At 41.9% G+C, this 21,417-nt stretch overlaps 1 protein-coding gene across 8 annotated transcripts in view; it reads right to left on the bottom strand.

Annotated features, from left to right (window-relative positions):
* The window catches only part of patj (PATJ crumbs cell polarity complex component), a 471,326-nt gene that overhangs the window by 364,246 nt on the left and 85,663 nt on the right, over positions 1–21,417 (bottom strand). For all 8 annotated transcript variants that reach the window (XM_085982870.1, XM_085982876.1, XM_085982869.1 and 5 more), the window contains 2 exons: positions 15,640–15,708; positions 14,882–15,013 (listed from right to left, as the gene is read on the bottom strand). In XM_085982870.1, the coding sequence (XP_085838996.1) occupies positions 14,882–15,013; positions 15,640–15,708 (201 nt within the window). The remainder of the gene's footprint in view (positions 1–14,881; positions 15,014–15,639; positions 15,709–21,417) is intronic.

Raw genomic sequence — 21,417 nt, 5'->3', positions numbered from 1 at the left:
GAATTCTGTGAACTAGATTATCAGAGTTAGGAACCAATGCAAATTGCTTCCTCAAGTGGGATTGAATAGAGCTGGGGGTAGAAGAACAGAACAAGGTAATCAACACTTTCTAACGCAGGCAACCAGTTAGGGTTACACTGCTAGAGACCTGCAAACAGGTCAAAACTGTTCGCTCCCTTAGCCAAGAAATAATGCGTGGTATGAGGGAGCCGAAACAATGGTATAGTTTAAAAATTACAATTAACATTTGTTGTAAGAATAGAAGAGATTTTTAAACATCAAATTTTCCTAGTGAAAGAGCAGTATGATGTTAAGTTGTAAAAGGAAAACTTCAAATTCTACATTAAAAACACAAAAATATCCATCAATTAAAACAAGGGTTCAAAGTTACTGAAGTGTATTTTCCCCTCGTCTTTCAGCACAAAAAGCTAGTTTCCAGATGCATCATATGTAGATTAATTCTACAATGGGAGCTGCAATTATGTTCTTCATCTGAGTTACTGACCTCAAAATATATATTAACATGTCAACACATTGGCCCAGAATATGCTGGAAAATAACGGCGAGTTTAACGCACATGCTGTTATTAGTGCGTAAATAGCCCAGCAATTTGTGGCAAGAAAGATACGCCCGAATTGCAAATCGCCACAAGTTGCTAGGTGATTTGCGCCACTAACTTAACGTCAGCCTCACGAAAACAGCAGCTCACCATCAACCTCCCCATGAGTTTCAATAAATTACTGCGTTTATTGTTAAAACAAATTAAAATCGCCAGAGTTAGGGTTGGTACTCAATGACATAGGACCCAGAAACGGAATAATTGAAACTGTGGAGTCTCATTCCTGCAGGTAGCAAATTATTCTTGGAGGTTTCTAAAATCTCAGATGTTAAACTTTTTTTAACTTTTCAGTTCTGTCTCTTGTTTTTCTCTCAATGCAATCTTTCTTTCCCTGCATTTCTCTTTCCGTACCTAATTTCACTGTAATTCACCCTACTTCCTTCCCCATCCTTCCTTGGTTTCTTTCTCTATTCTTAAATCTCATTGGTTGAGATAGACTGTTGGTCCAGTCGTTCACCAAGGTCCCAGATGCCCTGCTCTCAGCTCGCACTTCCAGTAATTTGTGGTGCAAGAAGTTTTCAAATCTGAAGTGAGGAATAAATTCCAACACACAGTGCATGCTCCAGCAAAATCTGGACCATAACAATTGCTCATTATACCTCCCATTAGTGACTGCAAGGCCCTGACATGAAACAATTAAAAAATTAAGGTATTCTATTGTAATCCTATTTTCCGTACTGAATGCTTTATAAAGTTTTTTTTTTAAATTGTCACAATATATTCACGCTAGCCTCATTAAAAACCATAAAATTTATAATGGCAGTTTTGTTTCTGAAATAATTTTCTCACTTAAACACACTAGGAGAAAAAAAATGAAGTAGTTTTAAAAAATATTTATTGGACTTAAAATATTCTTTAAAATATATGTGTTTTTGGTAAAGTAATACTCTATCATACAACTGGCAAAATACAAACAGAAAATACTTATGTTCCATTACACAGCTGGTATCAATCACATCCTCTAGGCCCCGGGGAAAATGTCTGCTTACAGAAAGACAGCGTTTCATCTGGCAACATGCACTTAAATGCAGAGCTAACCAGCATTAAAAACTTGACTCTGCGGTTAAAAAAAAAACACAAGCAAAATTTATAACCTTGCTGACCAGTTTGAGCTGCAAGCAACTTAAAATTTCCACTGTATTATGCATGATCTACATTGGATTATTACAGTCAGGGTATTCTACATTTCTTTAGTTAACTCTTTAAAGTTTGGGTAATGAATATGCTTGCAGCATCTTCAACAAAAGACAAACCTTTGGCACAGATTCAATTTCGAGAATGAACCAAATTTGTGACTTCTGGCAGTAGGAGGTTTGTTTTCTAACTCCAAATATATGTTTAAGTTTCTCATTAATTTCTCTTCTATTGATTTTTTTTGTCCTTCAAATTTATCATTTCCAGTTTTGTTCTTTTTCCCCTACAAGTTACATTATCCTTATTGCAACATTATTTATTAGAAGTACAATTTTTAATTCACTTTTTCTATCTTTTTTTAAAATTCAGAATTCTTCATACTTTTAAGTTTCTTTGCTGTCCTTCATGTTTAAACATTTTTAAAGCCTTTTCTATTTCTTTGTTGTGGTACTTCTCATTCAGCATAAGTGTGAACAAAACCTGTAGTCCTAAAAAGACACACTTTTCACCACCGCTTTCTATCCAGCAAGAATAAATCCAAAAATTAAATTAGAGTACCAGTAATTTAAATATCATGTTTAAAACAACTAACTACACAAACAAAAGTAAAATGGAAACAAGTTGTGTTAGTCAAATTGTACAGTTTACCTCATTAATGTGCTATCACAAATGTTAAAATAACTAAACATTCTTTTTAAATGATGCTGCTATTTGACAACAGAAATCAGGTTTGACAAACTTAAGAGTTTTTGGAGGATGTAACTAGCAGGGTAGATAAAGGGGAACCAGTGGATGTAGTGTATTTGGATTTCCAAAAGGCATTTGATAAAGTGCCACATGAAAGGTTGTTACACAAGATAAGGGTCCATGGGGCTTGAGGTAATATATTAGCATGGAGAGAGGATTGGTTAAAGGATAGAAAAACAAACAGTAGGAATAAAGCGGTCATTTTCAGGTTGGCAGGCGGTTACAAGTGGGGTGCCGCAAGGATCAGTGCTGGGGCCTCAGTTATTTACAATTTTTATTTCGTCGAGTGTAATGTATCCAAGTTTGCTGATGATACAAGGCTAAGTAGGAAATTAAGCCGTGAGGCAAACCAACAATGTTCACCATTATTATACCTTTGAAATTGACCGCAACTGCACATCTAAATGCAGAAATTGCGATGTTGCAGTGAGTAATTCACTGCTCAGACACTGGCTGCAGTGATAAAAATTACATTAAGAAACCTAAAAAAAGGTCTTATGTTCTTAGACCAGAATAGTCAACGGCATTACCATCGCCGAATTCCCCACGATATTGGTGGTGGGGGATTCGGCAATGGTAATGCCATTGAATGTCAAGGGAAGGTGGTTAGACTCTTGCTTGTTGGAGATCGTCATTGCCTGGCACTTGTATGGCATGAATGTTACCTACGGCTTATCAGCACCCCCCCCCCCCCCTCCCCGATTCCCATCGACTTCAGTTTTACTAGGACTCCTTGATGTCACACTCGGTCAAATGAATGATGGAGCAGACTTGAAGGGCTGTACGGACTACTCCTGCTCCTGTTCGGGAGGATTTAAACTAATTTGGCAGGGGGATGGGAACCTAGATAGTGGAAAAGAGGGAAGTCATATGAAGTCAGAAATAGATGGTAGAAAGGTGAGAAGCAATAAGCAAAGGAGAGAAACACAAAGGGCCAAACTAATTCATAATGAGAGTGTGAAAAAAGCAAGCCTGAAGGCTTTGTATCTTAATGCTAGAAGCATTAGGAACAAGGTGGATGAATTAGTTGTGGAAATAGAGGTAAACAAGTATGATTTGATTGGGATTACAGAAACGTGGCTGCAGGGTGGGCAAGGCTGGGAACTTAACATCCAGGGATATACAATATTTAGGAAGGATCGGCAAAAAGGTAGGGGAGGTGGGGTAGCATTGCTGGTAAAGGAGGGGATTAATGCAATGGAAAGGAAGGATATCAACTCGGATGAAACGGAATCTGTATGGGTAGAAATGAGAAATAGCAAGGGGAGGAAAACGTTAGTGGGTGTGATATATAGGCCTCCAAATAGTAATATGGAGGTGAGGGAAGGCATAAAAAGGGAAATTAGAGAAGCGTGCGATAAGAGCACAGCTGTCATCATGGGTGACTTTAATTTACATATTGATTGGACTACCCAAATTAGTAAAAATTCTGAGGAGGAGGAATTCCTGGAATGTTTTCGGGACGGTTATCTGGACCAATATGTCGAGGAGCCGACTCGAGATCAGGCCATTTTAGACTGGGTATTGTGCAATGAGAAGGGACTTATCAGCAATCTTCTTGTACGAGGCCCCTTGGGTCAGAGCGATCATAATATGATCGAGCTCTCAGTCGAGATGGAGAGTGAGGAAATTGAATCAGAGACTAAGGTCCAGAACTTAAATAAAGGGAATTACGAGGGTATGAGACGGGAATTGGGTAAGATTGATTGGGTGGTGTTTCTGGGGGGATTGACAGTGGATAGACAATGGCAAGCATTCAAAGATAGAATGGAAGAAGTCCAGAACATGTTTATACCGGTTTGGCATAAAAATAAACCTAAAAAGGTGGCTCAACCGTGGATAACGAGGGAAATTAGGGACAGCATAAAATCAAAAAAAAGGGCATATCAACTGGCAAAAAAAAGCACCAGACCGGAAGATTGGGGGCAGTACAGGATACAGCAAAAGAGGACAAAGGGATTAATCAGGAAGGGGAAAATAGAATACGAAAGTAAACTTGCAGCAAACATAAAGACAGACTGCAAAAGCTTTTATCGGTATATCAGGAGGAAAAGACTGGTAAAATCCCAAGTCGGTCCCTTGCAGTCCGATTCGGGAGAATATATAATGGAGAATAAGGAAATGGCAGACCAATTAAACTCATACTTTGGTTCTGTATTCACAAAGGAGGACACAAATAACCTCCCAGGAATATCGGCAAACATAGGGACTAATGAGAGGGAGGAGCTGACAGAAATTAGTATCTCTAGGGATATGGTGTTGGATAAGTTGAGGGGACTGAAGGCCGACAAATCCCCGGGGCCTGATAAACTACATCCTAGGGTACTTAAGGAGGTGGCCCTGGAGATAGCAGATGCTCTAAGGATCATCTTCCGGAACTCCATTGACTCGGGAACAGTACCCGTGGATTGGAGGGTAGCTAATGTTACCCCAATATTTAAAAAGGGGGGTAGAGAGAAAGCAGGGAATTATAGACCAGTAAGCCTTACATCGGTTGTGGGCAAAATGCTAGAGTCCATTATTAAGGATAAAATAGCGGAGCACTTGACAAATGGGGAAAGGATCGGACAGAGTCAACATGGATTTACAAAGGGTAAATCGTGTTTGACTAATCTGCTGGAATTTTTTGAGGAAGTAACTGGTAAAATAGATGGGGGAGAGCCAGTGGATGTGGTGTACCTTGACTTCCAGAAAGCCTTCGATAAGGTTCCACACAAAAGATTATCATGCAAAATTAAGGCTCATGGGATTGGGGGCAAAGTATTAACGTGGATAGAGAACTGGCTGGCGGATAGAAAACAGAGAGTTGGAATAAACGGCTCGTTTTCGGAGTGGCAGGCAGTGACCAGCGGGGTGCCGCAAGGATCTGTCCTGGGACCCCAGCTGTTCACAATATATATAAATGATCTGGATCAGGGAATTGGATGCAATATTTCCAAATTCGCTGACGACACTAAACTAGGAGGAGGGGTGGGCTCTGATGAGGATGTCAGGAGGCTACAGTGCGATTTGGACAGGTTGGGGGAATGGGCGGATACGTGGCAGATGCACTATAATGTGGATAAATGCGAGGTTATCCACTTTGGGGGTAAAAACAGGAGGGTAGATTATTATCTAAATGGCAATAGATTGGGAGATGGGGAAGTGCAGAGGGACCTGGGTGTTCTTGTGCACCAGTCACTGAAGGAGAGCATGCAGGTGCAACAGGCGATTAAGAAGGCAAATGGTATGTTGGCCTTCATATCAAGGGGGTTCGAGTATAGGAATAGGGATACCTTACTACAGCTGTACAAGGTGCTGGTGAGACCGCATCTGGAGTATTGTGTACAGTTTTGGTCGCCCCATCTGCGGAAGGATGTTCTTGCCATGGAAAGAGTGCAGCGGCGATTCACCAGGCTGATAGCTGGAATGGCGGGAATGACCTACGAGGAGAGATTGAATAGTTTGGGCTTGTACTCACTGGAGTTTAGAAGATTGAGAGGGGATCTCATCGAAACATATAAAATTATGGCAGGCCTGGACAGGCTGAATTCAGAGAGAATGTTTCCAATGGCAGGGGAGCACAGAACCAGGGGCCACAGTCTAAAAATAGCGGGCAAATCATTTAAAACAGAGATGAGGAAGAATTTCTTCACTCAAAGAGTGGTGAGCCTGTGGAATTCCCTGCCACAGAGGGCTGTGAAGGCTAATTCAATAAATATTTTCAAGAGAGAATTGGATATATTTCTGAAGGCTAAGGGGATTAAGGGTTACGGAGAAAAGGCGGGGACGGGGTACTGAACTGGTAAGATCAGCTAAGATCTCAGACGAAGATCAGCCATGATCTCATTGAATGGCGGAGCAGTCTCGAAGGGCCGAATGGCCTACTCCTGTTCCTATCTCTATGTTTCTATGTTTCTACTTCTTATGCTCTTAGACCAGAATAGTCAAACCATCAAAGTTTACTCTTTTTCCAGAGCCCCCATAAGCATGAAAGTAAAGGCAAAACTGTTTAGAAACTGGTGCAACTTTGCCCCTTTGTGATGAAGTTTACTGAGGGTTAAAGGTCATAAATTGAGCTCAAATGATTTGTTTTACTAACACTCCAAATTCAAAATTGGTATAACTAAAAAGGAAATGGAACACATTCATAACAAACAGGAACAAAATCTATCACAAATATTGTACAGAAATGAACTCCAGGGGCATTACTGAAGTGTTCTATTAATTCTGACTATACTTCGTCTGCCTTATATAGTTGGTGGTTTTAGCAGAAAATTCTGCCTGGACTGAATTTTTTAACTAATAACTAGGCAATTTCTTGTGAAAAGGGGGGAAGGGACGATAAAGAAGCACAGAGAAGGGAAGGACGATAGCTACGGATTTTTTCTCCTAATTGCTAGATAGCAGTAGCACTAATACAACAGGTCACTGCATATGTCTACCATTCGGGTGTATTATGTATAAATGCTTAATGAATGCCAGAAGAGGACAACACTTTAAAATTAGAGATGGGCAGTACTTTGCAAGGACAGATGGGTCAAGAGTCGGCGTTTTTGAAAAGGGAAGTGGCAGCTGTTTTGAAAGGGAGGGAGATTATACCAGAGGAGAGTGCATGAGCATGGGGGACATAAGGGAAGTTAGATGATCAGTCATTAAGTGGGAATGGGGTCAAGAGTGCAGGAGGTGACAAGGTGACAAGATAACAGAAGCTGGAAGAAAAACGAGAGAGACGCGGGTTCAGAGCTAAGGCAGGGGGATCCTGGGGGAAACCAGGGATGATCTTTGCTCTTCATGATGATTCTGGAGTCGTGGGTGGTTTTGGCAGAAAAGGGTGAAGCCTGGCGATAGAAGACTAAACCAGTTGTGCCAGTAACATGGTAACAGTTTCAGGCAGAAGATCTTTGATCTATCTAGCCACCCAACAGTATTCCTTTACTGCATTTCTAATAAACCCGAATCCCATTTGTTGACAAGAACCTGTCTAGTTCCCTCTTGAAACCCATTAAGGTTTCTTGTACCAGTAATCTGTTCCACATACTTACCACCCTTTCAGTAAAATTGTTCCTCCTTCATTTCCTATTTTCTTTTGTTGTCCTTAATTTATAAATATGGCAAGGCGTCTAACAAACCCAGTTAAACTGGTACTTAACAAACCTTACTTTTACAACATCTTGTACAAATGAAATTTACCTAGCATATGATGTAACTTACTTCCACAGTGTATTTGGTTGGCGGTGCAGTTTGATTTTGTATAAAAGTAATACAGACCATTTATCTTTTTATAGAAGTAGGGAAGTTAACTTTTATTATGCATTATACAGCTAATAACAATACAAATCTAGTAAAAATTGCAGATGTTTTAAATTAAAAATGGATCGCGAAGGAACAACCTCGTAGTCTTGCGGTTAAACTACCAGCTTACCAACCAGATGGTCACAAATTCAAGACTTGGAGGTGTCTTTTATTTCAGTCTGGCAGCTACAGCTGGGATGAGTTTAATCAGTTTTAGCTAGGCTGTCAAATGGACTAGTGCATGACAACCATCTTATTATTTCACTTTGGAAAAAATTCAAGGAATCATTCTACCATCTACAAGCCTAGCTTGCCAGCTGACCACAGAGCATTTAGAGAAGGGTTCTTCCCTGACCGTCATACCTAGTTATGGGGCGAAGATCATGCTGAGGCAAGAGGAACTAAAGCCCAAATGTTGGAAGGAGCGTGTTGAGAATCTAGATATTATCAGAGAGTTATACATTGGGCCATATTTCCAATCGGAGGCTTCTTGCGTGCAGAGGCCTCCGATCTGGAAAAAAATCTACGGACTTACCCGAGGGCTCCAGAGGTCCGGACACTTCCGCTCCTGGGCGCCTCCAACTCGAAATGTGCAGGGCCCACGTATCCCAGGGGCACATAGAAACATAGATGATAGGAGCAGGAGTAGGCCATTCGGCCCCTCGAGCCTGCTCCGCCATTCAATGCGATCATGGCTGATCATCCAAATTCAGTACCCTGTTCCTGCCTTCTCTCCATATCCCTTGATCCCTTTAGCTTTAAGAAACATATCCAACTCCTTCTTGAATATATTTAATGAATTGGCTTCTGCTGCCTTCTGTGGTAGAGAATTCCACAGGTTCACCACTCTGGGTGAAGAAATTCCTCCTCATTTCTGTCCTAAATGGCTTACCCCTTATCCTTAGACTGTGACCCCTGGTTCTGGACTCCCCAGCCATCGGGAACATCCTTCTGCATCTAGCCTGTCTAGTCCTGTTAGAATTTTATAAGTTTCAATGAGATCCCCTCTCATTCTTCTAAACTCCAGCGAGTACAAGCCCAATCGACCCAATCTCTCCTCATAAATCATTCCTGCCATCCCAGGTATCAGCCTGGTGAATCTTCGCTGCACTCTTTCCATGGCAGGAACATCCTTCCTCAGATAAGGCGACCAAAACTGCACACAATACTCAAGATGTGGTCTCACCAAGGCCCTGTACAACTGTAGCAAGACATCCTTGTTCCTGTACTCAAACCCTCTCGCTACGAAAGCCAACATACCATTTGCCTTCTTAACCGCCTGCTGCACCTGCATGCTTACCTTCAGCGACTGGTGCACAAGGACGCCCAGGTCTCGTTGCACTTACCCTTCTCCCAATCTATTGCCATTCAGATAATAATCTGCCTTCTTGTTTTTGACACCAAAGTGGATAACCTCGCATTTATATTGCATCTGCCATGCTTCTGTCCAATCACCCAACCTGTCCAAATCATACTGGAGTTTCTTGGCATCCTCCTCACAGCACACACGCCCACCCAGCTTTGTGTCATCTGCAAACTTGGAGATATTACATCTAGTTCCCTTGTCCAGATCATTAATATATATTGTGAATAGCTGGGGTCCAAGGACCGATCCCTGTGGTACCCCACTAGTCACTGCCTGCCACTCGGAAAAAGAGCCGTTTAGTCCAACTCTTTGCTTTCTGTCTGCCAACCAGTTCGCTATCCAAGTCAATACCTTGCCCCCAATCCCATGTGCCTTAACTTTACACGCTAATCTCTTATGCGGGACCTTATCAAAAGCCTTTTGAAAGTCCAAATACACCACATCCACTGGTTCTCCCTTCGCAAGCATCCCTGGGATCACGTGGGCCATGAGGAGCCAATCAAAGAAGGGAATCTCCCTTCATACACCTGACAAATAGACCTGTCAAATATATGAATGGAGATCACCCCAAAAAACAAACTTTTTTTTAAAAAAACATTTTTAAAATGAGCTAAATTATAATAAATTAAATATTTTTAAACAAAAATTAATTTTTTGAAAAAAATTAAAGTTTTTTACAGGGCTAAAAACAAACTTAATTTTTTTTTTGGAAGTATTTTTAAATGATAAATGAGTGAACATTAAAAAAAAACTTTTTACCACTCTTATGCTGGTAAAAGTAGGCTGCTTTTACCAGGCGTAAGATTTCTAAGGGTTTTCTGCAGGCAGAGGTTCTCAAGAAAGCGGAACTCTCTGCCTGCAGAGGCCCTTCTCTAGAGCATTCTTGACAGATCGGAAATGCCGGTTTTCAGTGCATGCGCTCGGCATGCCTGAAACCAGCATTTCCGATGTCCCTATGGGTGTGTACACACCCGTAGGCATCGGAATATCTGGCCCAATATTTTTGAACCTGGTAAGATTATTCAGAACCGTCAGATTTTAGAGTATGGGCATCTCAACTGATTTTAGCCTGGTTTCTTGATCACCTAAACCTCACTTCAGCAAAGTAAAGTCTAGTTCATCAAGTAATCTAGACCAGACACCACAATCTGAATTCAATAATTTCTAAAGGCTCTTGAAGTGGGTATCTTGAATTGACATTCTGTTTTTGGAATCATATTATGTTGCGGTGTTATATAGGAACATAATATTTTGTGCAACTTGCAGCAGTTTTATACACTTCAACAAAAGCCATCAACTTTTTAAAATTAGTTTGTGGTAATGATTGATGGCCATCCGATTAATGTTGAATTTTTGTAAACCAGTGATTCTTTTGCAAATCAGGAACTATTTTGGCACAATACAAAAACTAAGCATTATAATAGACACACATACCACTTTTCTCATTACACTTTAGATAATACTACACTTTGAAATAAAATGATTTTTTTCATTTTCAATTGCCTTTAATTATTCATTACAATGTTTGCATTATTCACATTGAACACACCTGCAAAATCTTATGGTAATGTTATATGGAGCAGAGACAACAACTATAGCTGTCAAACTTATAACAATTGAAATTAATTGCTTTAATTTTGTCTTTATTCAGTTTGAATTAGACTTATGATTATGCAGCTAGTAAGCAATGCGTTTTGAGCTCTACCACACAATGATTCCTTTTGGCACCATGAGCTCACCACCTTCTACGAATGACAGTTCTTATAAAGTCGATCGCCTATAGATATGAAAATATACTGTTTTCTTTCAAAAAGAAACTGTCAGCAAATGCAAAGGATCAAATTCATTCTCAAGTAAAAGGAAAGAAAAATATGTTGGCCTAACATTGAACAAACTATTAATGCATGATACTCTGGATTTTTGCACAGCTCAGCTTCTTAGAATTAAATCAGGATTATTATAAGCTTAAGAGGAAACCAATATCCTTCAAACACAAATCAGTTTTATATGATAAATTAAGTTTTAAAAGCTTTTTGTTTAGGCATCAAAAGAAGTCTGTGATTTATGCCAATTATCACAAAAAATACCTTTTAAATTGAAAGTGCACCAATCATTATTACAGTGCCAAAAACATTACAAACATAAATCGGTAACCCACCTCCTGGTCAGCTCAGCTCAGACAGTATTCAAATTTGACTGCTGATATCTGTACATTAGCTGCTACACAAACTTTTGATGAAAGGCCAAGAACCCAAGTAATCATTTGTTCAAGACGATAGTAGTAGCAGCAGCAAGTATTTATATAGAGTCTTTAACACAGTAAAACATCCCAAGGCGCTTCACAGGAGTATTACAAGACAAAGGGGAACAAAGAAATGGCAGACCAATTAAATACATACTTTGGTTCTGTCTTCACAAAGGAGGACACAAATAACCTCCCAGAGATGTCGGGGAACATAGGGTCTAATGAAAGGGAGGAACTGAAAGAAATCAGCATTTGTAGGGAAATGGTGTTAGGGAAATTGACGGGATTGAAGGCCGATAAATCCCCAGGGCTCGATAATCTACATCCTAGGGTACTTAAGAAAGTGGCACTAGAAATAGTAGATGCATTGCTGGTCATCTTCCAAAATTCGATAAGACTCTGGAACAGTACCCATGGATTGGTGGGTAGCTAATGTTACCCCACTGTTCAAAAAAGGTGGTAGAGAGAAAACAGGGAATTACATGGTAGTGGGGGAAATGCTAGAGTCCATTATAAAAGATGTAGTAGCAGAGCACTTGGAAAACAGTGACAGGATCGGACAAAGTCAACATGGATTTACAAAAGGTAAATTGTGCTCGACTAATCTACTGGAATTTTTTGTGGATGTAACTGGTAAAATAGATAAGGGAGAACCAGTGGATGTGGTGTATTTGGACTTTCAAAAGGCTTTCGATAAGGTCCCGCCATAAGAGATTAGCGTATAAAGTTAAGGCACATGGGATTGGGGGCAAGGTATTGACTTTGATTGATTTCTGTCTGCCAACCAGTTCTGAGTTGGAATAAACGGCTCTTTTTCCGAGTGGCAGGCAGTGACTAGTGGAGTACGTCAGGGATCGGTCCTTGGACCCCAGCTATTCACAATATATATTAATGATCTGGACGAGGGAACTAGATGTAATATCTCCAAGTTTGCAGACGACACAAAGCTGGGTGGGCGTGTGTGCTGTGAGGAGGATGCCGAGAAACTCCAGTATGATTTGGACAGGTTGGGCGATTGGGCAGAAGCATGGCAGATGCAATATAACATGGATTAATGCGAGGTTATCCACTTTGGTGTCAAAAACAAGAAGGCAGATTATCTGAATGGCAATAGATTGGGAGAAGGGGAAGTGCAACGAGACCTGGGCGTCCTTGTGCACCAGTCGCTGAAGGTAAGCATGCAGGTGCAGCAAGCGGTTAAGAAGGCAAATGGTATGTTGACCTTCGTAGCGAGAGGGTTCAAGTACAGAACAAGGATGTCTTGCTGCAGTTGTACAGGGCCTTGGTGAGACCACATCTTGAGTATTGTGTGCAGTTTTGGTCGCCTTATCTGAGGAAGGATGTTCTTACCATGGAAGGAGTGCAGCGAAGATTCACCAGGCTGATCCCTGGGATGGCAGGAATGACGTACGAGGAGAGATTGGGTCGATTGGGCTTGTACTCGCTGGAGTTTAGAAGAATGAGAGGGGATCTCATTGAAACTTATAAAATTCTAACAGGACTAGACAGACTAGATGCAGGAAGGATGTTCCCGATGGTCGGGGAGTCCAGAACATGGGGTCACAGTCTAAAGGTAAGGAGTAAGCCATTTAGGACAGAGATGAGGAGGAATTTCTTCACCCAGAGAGTGGTGAACCTGTGGAATTCTCTACCACAGAAGGCAGTAGAGGCCAATTCATTAAATATATTCAAGAAGGAGTTGGATATATTTCTTAAGGCTAAAGGGATCAAGGGATATGGGGAGAAAGCAGGGACAGGGTACTAAATTTGGATGATCAGCCATGATCGCATTGAATGGCGGAGCAGGCTCGAGGGGCCGAATGGCCTGCTCCTATCTTCTATGTTTCTAAAAAGTTTGACCACAATAAGGATATTCCATGTGCTTACTTTTCAATAGCACACACACACTTAACTCATTACGAGTCATACATTCTTGCTGCTCATTTTTGTATCATGATTGCATATTTTTCATGTTTATAAATCCAAACATTGGTGGCTCCTAGCAAATGGACATGAACTCACTAGAGAGCTGCTCTTCAAGCTGCTGAAGGTGCTAAATGTTCTGCATGAGGTAATGCTGCATTTTACTAGTTTTTCTTCCCCTCAATGCTACCATAGCCTTCCTTCCATTAATACTGGTAGACCCTGGCCCAATACTACCAGATAATGACCAATCCTTTCACTGCTCCAGGGTCCCCTCCACATTTCTTGTGGACGACAGGATTGTGCCAGATCAGCGAATCCCTCTTCACTGCTGTTCCCACATAACACTCATTCCCAATGCTCCAAGAAGCCCCATCTGCTGTACCTAGATTCCAATAGCCCCTACCCAACTGCCAAATCCTAGGACACACTCTCATTGCTCTCCCATCCCAGGACCAATCCCAATATTCCTATAGCCTACGATCTCTCCTAATGCTGTCATGCCTCCTAAGTTCCTTCCCAAGTTCACCCGCACCAAAGATCCTGAATCCCAATACTCGCAGATTCCAACACCAACCCAATGCTTGCAAACTTTGGAACCACTCCAAGACTACGCTTGGGGCAGACAAGCAAGTGAATGGAAAACAAACCAGGAAGCACTCGGGAGGGCAGTTGAGCTGAATTTTGCAGCCCAATCCTCTCCCCTTCCAACCCAACCTCTTCCCAAATTCCCACGATTTTCCATTCAGCTGCATCAGGACTATATGGCAGGGTTTTTTTTCTTTAAATCCAGCGAAGTGGCAATATGTTTAATTGCTGATTAGTTTCAGTACAAATGCAGGGAAGTCCAGTGACTCCCAACACCTAAACCCAGGCATGCACATTGGGAGCAAAAACCAACCCAGAATAATAGCCCTGAACGGGTCAAAAACAGGCTTGAGGGAAGTAGGTGAAGTTTGTCCTTGGAACAGCAAATAAACAGGAGGCTGTTTTAAAGAAATTGCATAAAGAAACAATCCCTTGTATATGGTTATTTACTTCATTTACCTCAAATCAAGTTCATTATTCATTGCATTTATATTTCTTCATCACAAAGAAAAATTCAGTTACCTCATTGACTTCTTGGCAGAAACAGCCAGGAAACCCAACTGGATTAGAGTGTGCCATAATAATAGCGCAGCATAATAATTTCAGATCCAAGTGGTGGCCTCAACCATACACAATTTTGAAAATGCCCAGTATCAGGGATATTATAAATAGAGTATATGAGAATGACCCAACTTAGCTTTTAAGTATGGAAGAACGGATAGTTATTACAATAGAAATCTAAAAGCAAACATAATTCATTACTACATTTTTGCTTTGTATTCAAGATATAACAGTTCATGGAATAAAAGATGTTCCTTTATCACGATCTCCTCGCTTGTCTTATGTTCACAACTTCGAATAAAGAGTCTATGTTTCAAACATATTCTAAAAGTTCTTTAAAAAAAACTATTAGATACAATCTGTAAGTAAAGTTTTATTGTGCATTGTTAAAAAAAACTCGTATGTTATATAAATTGGAAAATACCTGATAGTCTAGGATGCTGAAACCTAAACCTTTAGAACCTTTATGCAGTTCAATCACTTTCACATCTGAAGTCCATAAAGCCAACTCCCCAACTTCATCCTCTTCGGCATTTGTCTCAGTATCCAAATCCACCTTTGTAAAAAAACTTAATTTGTAATTGATAGATATCATATCAGTCTTAAAATAAAAATCACCTTTTTAATTAGTCAGTGAAACTTTTTAAAAGGATTTCAGTTCTGAACTGTGGAAAATCTATTTTCCCAATTTTGTCTTCTAGTATCAGCAGCATGTATTTCCAAGTCAGCTGCATTACAGGAAACTGCAACTTTGTTCACTCTGCTGCAACATGCCTTAGCTCCTATCTTAGCAAAGCACCCTCAACTGCATCAGTATATTTTATTTACTTCCCAAGCCAGTCATTCTTATGACACTCTGAATGAGACTACCAATTTTGTACCAATCTGTGTAGAATTTTGTGAAGATGTGCACGCTGTGGCTAACACCCTCTGGATTTAGACTGGCCAAACTCATTTCACACGCGATACTTACAAGAGAGATTTTCCTCCCATCAGTATTAACAGCATGTGCAGCACCGTATGAATTATCATGATGCAATTGGTGTAAGTTTACACACACCACACACACCACACCACACACACACACACACCACACCACACACACACACACACACACACACACACACACACACCACACACAATTTAACAGAAATCTCATCCTCCAAAGATTTGCTAAATTACCTGGCGGATACAATTCTCACTACTCCAGGGAGATGGTGGTCTAATCACTTGATCAACTGTCTCTGCAGCCTAAAAACAGAACATACAAACATTTAATGATACAAGAGCGGATTCTTTTAGGGGCAGCCACGATCTCAGAAAATGTTCAGTAACTAATGTTAAGAATGGATGGTCTAAGATACACACCACAGGCCTGTATTGTCCTGAGCAGTATGCTCAAACCTAAGACAGAAGTGCATTACAAAAACTTCAAACAAACAAAAGACTACGTTAATTTTAGCAGTCATTTCTCAACCATCTACCTTATACAGAAAAAAGTTATTTAGACAAAAACTGAAATGCAATGTCTGACTGGATTAAACAGTCAGCAGATTAAACAAGTAAACAGAAAATGAGAACCACTGAGAAATTGTCAGAAGACAAAAATTATAAGTTTATTCCAGTAGAATGTTCAGAAATCAGCACGTGATTTTGTTTCCTCCAAAACTAAGTAGAAACATTTAGCACACAGCCTACAGTGAATTGCTTAACTAGAAATTTCTATAACCCTTCAGGCCAGTGTCATGATGATGCTGGGGTTTTCCCTCTGCCATTGCTCTCATGCTGGTTCCTCATATCAAGTAAGTCATCAGCAAGGCAATGACATAAGTTTTCACAGAAAAGCAGATGAAGTCCCAGAATTGAACTGCCAAAACATCAGTAAAAATGTGGAATCCCATGTAATAATAATGCAACTTATTCAGTTAGTAAAACCAATGGTCCTAATGGTAAGCAGACAGGGTTACAGACTGCAATCCCTAAAATACCAATAAAGATCCCAGAATCCCAAGTAGTTAAGATGGAATTTGACTAACTCAATAAATCAGTGACCTTGGTAATCATTAACTGCAACCAAATTTCATCACTGACCTTGAGCATGTGTGTCGTCATGCCTTTCTACCCTCTCTGGACAGGGAATTCGTGATTTGGCCTCTTACTCTCTTCCCTGTCGTGGGGCCAGTCTGTAGGGATATCATTAAATTGGCTACTGAGCCCACTTTCCCCCCCGCCCCCCGAATACAAAACAACCATTTGCTGTGTATGCAAAAATAAAGTGGCTCCCATCATACTGTGTCAATGCCTACTGTTCTAAGATCATTATGAATTAGCTTCAATGGCTGGCTCATTAACACGAGTGAACATACCCAATCCCCTCTTTTTCTCAATGGCATCAGTCTGCCTTCCTCTGTCAAAGTAACAAACAAGATGCTGGTCCTTTGACAATTTACCCTCGAAAATCTTGAACCCAAGTTCATATCAGAAACATGTTATAATTAAACCAAAAATCTCTTCTAGGTCAAATAGCCAATAATCCTATTTGGGACACTTACGTTAAACTGAAACCAGCTAAGTCTGCAACACTGACTTAGTTAGGTCATACTAAACTGAGCTCAACTGTTGACATAATTCTGAAGCTAAGTTATTGCACTATTTGTGAAGATCACTCAAATACCCATTTTAATTTTGTGCATGTAGAGAAAATAAAGTAGTATTGGAGGTACAACTTTATTCCTTCTATTGTTCGCATTTCTTATTATTCAGACTGGTTAATCCAGGACAATTTGAAAAAAGATAAATATGCTATCATATAATAAACTCTAGACACATTCCAACATATATCCTACATTGAACCACATTGTATAATACCGTAACCAATGTCGAATGAGGCACGTATCTCGATCTTAACTTGTTCCTAGGTTCCAAAACTTGAATTTCCAATCTTAACAGGGACTCTGGACCAAGGCATATATTAATCATTCTTACAGGTTTCAGTAGCAATGGGGGTAAATAAGGAGCAGAGGCCAGCAGTGTTGCAGGGGTGGAACTCAACAATCTTGTTGATGGAACATAACACCAGAAAGCCAATATTTACTCAGCTCAAATGGCCCAGATATGAACGGAGTAGCAGCAGCCCTAAAATCAGAGTGCTGCACTTACCCTGTTCTCACTCCTATCCTACCCACTGCCATTTTGCCCAGGTCCAATACAAGGGTGGCCACCTGAATCAGGTACAAATAGGCAGACTGTGTGCCACGCATGCTCCGCCCATGTGTAATGGGCAGTTTACGGCCTAACCAGCAGTCCTGAGGGGGACAGCTGGAGGCCTCCCACAAACTGGACAAGGAATTATCTACTTTTTTTTGGTGGGGACAGGAGAAGCAGGAGTGCTCCGACTTGGTCTCCAAAAAAAAATATCTGGACCGGAAGGAGCAAACTTCGAAGGAGCAGTCCCGAGCGGCAGGAGCGGACCTGGAGGGAGCGCAGTGAGAGCAAAGCAGTTCCGAGCAGCAGGAGCGGACCTGCAGGGAGCACGGCAGTTCAGAGCGGCAGGAGCGGACCTGCAGGGAGCACAGCAGTTCAGAGCGGCAGGAGCGGATCGGCAGGGAGCACAGCAGTTCAGAGCGGCAGGAGCGGATCTGGAGGGAGCGCAGCTGTTCCGAGCTGCAGCAACTCAACAAAGGCAATTTTTGAAAAAAAGTGACGGCAGAGTAAAAAAAAAAGACGTTGGCACAAGGGAAGGAGTTGATTGGGGAGTGTTTTTTGTTAAGTTTTAAGTTTATTTCTGCTGGGTTAGTTCTTAGTCTATTAAATAGAGGCATGGCAGGGCAGCTCAGTCCCGTGGAGTGCACATCCTACGCCCTGTGGGAAGTCCTCGACGCTTCGCACAGCCTGGATGACCACATGTGCGGGAAGTTTCTGAGCTTGAGCGGCGACTGGAGTCACTGCGGTGCATCCTCGAGGCTGAGAGTTATGTGGATAGCACATTTCTAGAGGTGGTCACCCCGCATCTTAAGAGCATGCAGAGAGGGAATGGGTGAGCGCCAAACAGAGGAGGACCAGGCAGGTAGGGCAGGAGTCCCCGGAGTGCATCGCGCTCTCCAACCAGTATTCTGTTCCGAGTACTGGTGAGGGCAATGGTACCTCTGGGGAGTGCAACCAGAGGAAAGTCCACGGCACCACGGGTGGCTCAGCTGTACGGGGGTTGGGGGGAAAAAGAGTGGAAGAGCAATAGTGGTAGGGGATTCGATAGTTAGGGGAGCAGACAGGTGTTTCTGCGGCCGTAGATGTGACTCCAGGATGGTATGCTGCCTCCCTGGTGCCAGGGTCATGGACGTCACTGAGCGGCTGCAGGACACTGAGGGGGGAGGGTGAACAGCCAGAGGTCGTGCTCCATATCGGTACCAGCGACAGACAAAGAGGGATTGAGTTCCTGCAGGCAGAGTTTAGGGAGCTAAGTGAGAAATCAAAAAGCAGAATCTCAAAAAGGTAGTAATCTCCAGATTACTCCAGTGCCACGTGAGTACAGGAATAGGAGGATAGAACAGATGAATGCGTGGCTGAAGAGATGGTGCAGGAGGGAGGGCTTTAGATTCCTGAGGCATTGGGACTGTTTCTGGGGAAGGTGGGACCTGTACAAGCCAGATGGGTTACACCTCAACAGAGCCGGGACCAATATTCTTGCGGGGAGTTTTGCTAGTGCTGTTGGGGAGGGTTTAAACTAACTTGGCAGGGGGATGGGCACCAGCATATAGGAGTAGAAAAGAGGAATAAGGTGCATAAAAGAGTGCGTTGGATGATACAAGAGAAGATAGTATGAGAGGCGGTAGTAGTACCATATTAGATAGCAGACTAAGAAAGACTACGAAAAATTCAAAAATGGGTTTAGAATGCATGTACGTAAATGCACAAAGTGTAGTGAATAAGGTTGGTGAGCTACAAGCATGATTAGCCGCGTGGCAATATGGTGCGGCAATAACAAAAACGTGGCTTAAAAACGGTGAGGACTGGGCACTTAATATTCAAGGGTACAAGGTGTTCAGAAAAGATAAGGAAGGAAAAAAGGGAGGTGGGGTGGCAGTGTTGATTAAGGAAGATATTGTAGTGTTAGAAAGGGAAGATGCTCTTGAGGGCGCAAGGACAGAATCCATTTGGTTAGAGTTGAAGAGCAAAAAAGATATGATCACACTATTGGGGGTATTCCATAGGCCTCCAAATAGTGAGAGGGAGGTAGAGGAGCAAATCTGCAGGGAAAAGACTTGAATTATCCAAATATAGATTGGCATAATGCTAGGGTAAAGGGAAAGGAGGGGAAGGAATTTCTGAAATGTGTTCAGGAGAATTTCCTTGACAGATATGTTCTTGGCCCAACTAGGAAGGAGGCATTGCTGGATCTGGTGCTGGGGAATGAGGTGGGCCAGGTCGACCAAGTGTCTGTGGGAGAACACTTGGGTGCGAGTGATCATCGTATCATAAGATTTAGATTAGCAATGGAGAGGAGCAAGGAACAATCTAGAGTGAAACTTCTAAACTGGAATAGGGCTAACTTCAATGGGATGTGAATGGTTCCATTTTACCTTGGCTAGATCCCAAGACTGACAGGAAAAACTATAACGGAACAATGGGTGATCTTTAAGGAGGAGATGTTCCAAGTACAGGCTAGGTACATTCCAACAAGAGGGAAGGGTAAGGGAACCAAAGCAAGGGCTCCTTGGATGACGAGGAAGATAGAGAAGATGATGAAATAAACAAAGAGGGCGTATGATGCATGTCAGGTGAATTTTTCAAGGGAGAACCAGACCAAATGCAATAGGTTGAGAGGGGATGTGAAGATGGAAATAAGATTGGCAGAGAGAATATAAGAGTAGAATGGCGATTAACATAAAAGGGAATCCAAAAATCTTCTACCGGCATGTAAACAGTAAGCAGGTAGCAAGAGGCGGGGTGGGGCCTATTAGAGACAAAGGTGGTGATATATGCTTAGAGGTGCAGGGCAAGGATAGAATACTCCGAATACTTTGTATCGGTGTTTACTAAGGAGGTGGATGTTGACAAAATATCGGTAGAAGTGGAAAAGGTGAAAATTGATAGACAGGATGTACAAGAAAGGCTGGGTATGCTTAGCGTGGACAAGTCGCCTGGTCCAGATGGTTTGCATCCCAGGCTGCTAAGGGAATTGGGGGAGGAGATAACGGAAGGGCTTGCCATAATTTTCCAATCTTCCCTAGATGTGGGGGAGGTGCCAGAGGATTGGAAAGTGGCAAATGTGACACCATTGTTCAAGAAAGGGTGCAAGGACAATCCTAGTTACTACAGGCCAGTCAGTTTAACATCAGTGGTAGGTAAAGTTTTAGAAACAATAATCAAGGAAAAAATTAATAGGCAATTGGAAAGGTTTAAGCTAATTAATGAAAGCCAACACGGATTTGTAAAAGGCAGATCATGTTTGACTAATCTAATTGGATTTTTTGATGAAGTAACAGAGGATTGATGAAGGGAATGCAATGGACGTTGTCTACATGGAACTTTGGAAGGCGTTTGACAAAGTACCACATAGAAGGCTGGTTAACAAAATTGAGGCTTGTGGAATAGGTGCATGCAACCATCATGACATGCAAGCCGTGATCCTGACCAACGGTTCCACCACAGACCCAATTCACGTACGAACCGAGGTCAAGCAAGGCTGTGTCATCGCACCAACGCTCTTCTCCATCTTCCTTGCTGCAAAGCTCCATCTCACCCTCAGTAAGCTCCCCACTGGAGTGGAGCCAATTTACAGAACAAACGGGAAACTGTTCAACCTCCGTCGCCTCCAGTCCAGATCCAAGGTCGTCCCATCCTCTGTCGTCGAATTACAGTATGCAGACGACGCTTGTGTCTGCGCTCACTCGGAGGTCGAACTCCAAACCATCGTCAACACCTTCACTGAAGCGTACGAGCGCACGGGCCTTACACGAAACA

The sequence above is a fragment of the Somniosus microcephalus genome, chromosome 3 (genome assembly GCF_052327205.1).
Source record: "Somniosus microcephalus isolate GS21.2 chromosome 3, FLI_Smic_1.0, whole genome shotgun sequence".
NCBI lineage: Eukaryota > Metazoa > Chordata > Chondrichthyes > Squaliformes > Somniosidae > Somniosus > Somniosus microcephalus.
The sequence above is the reverse complement of the archived record's forward strand: the minus strand, read 5'-3'. Positions and strand labels throughout refer to the sequence as shown.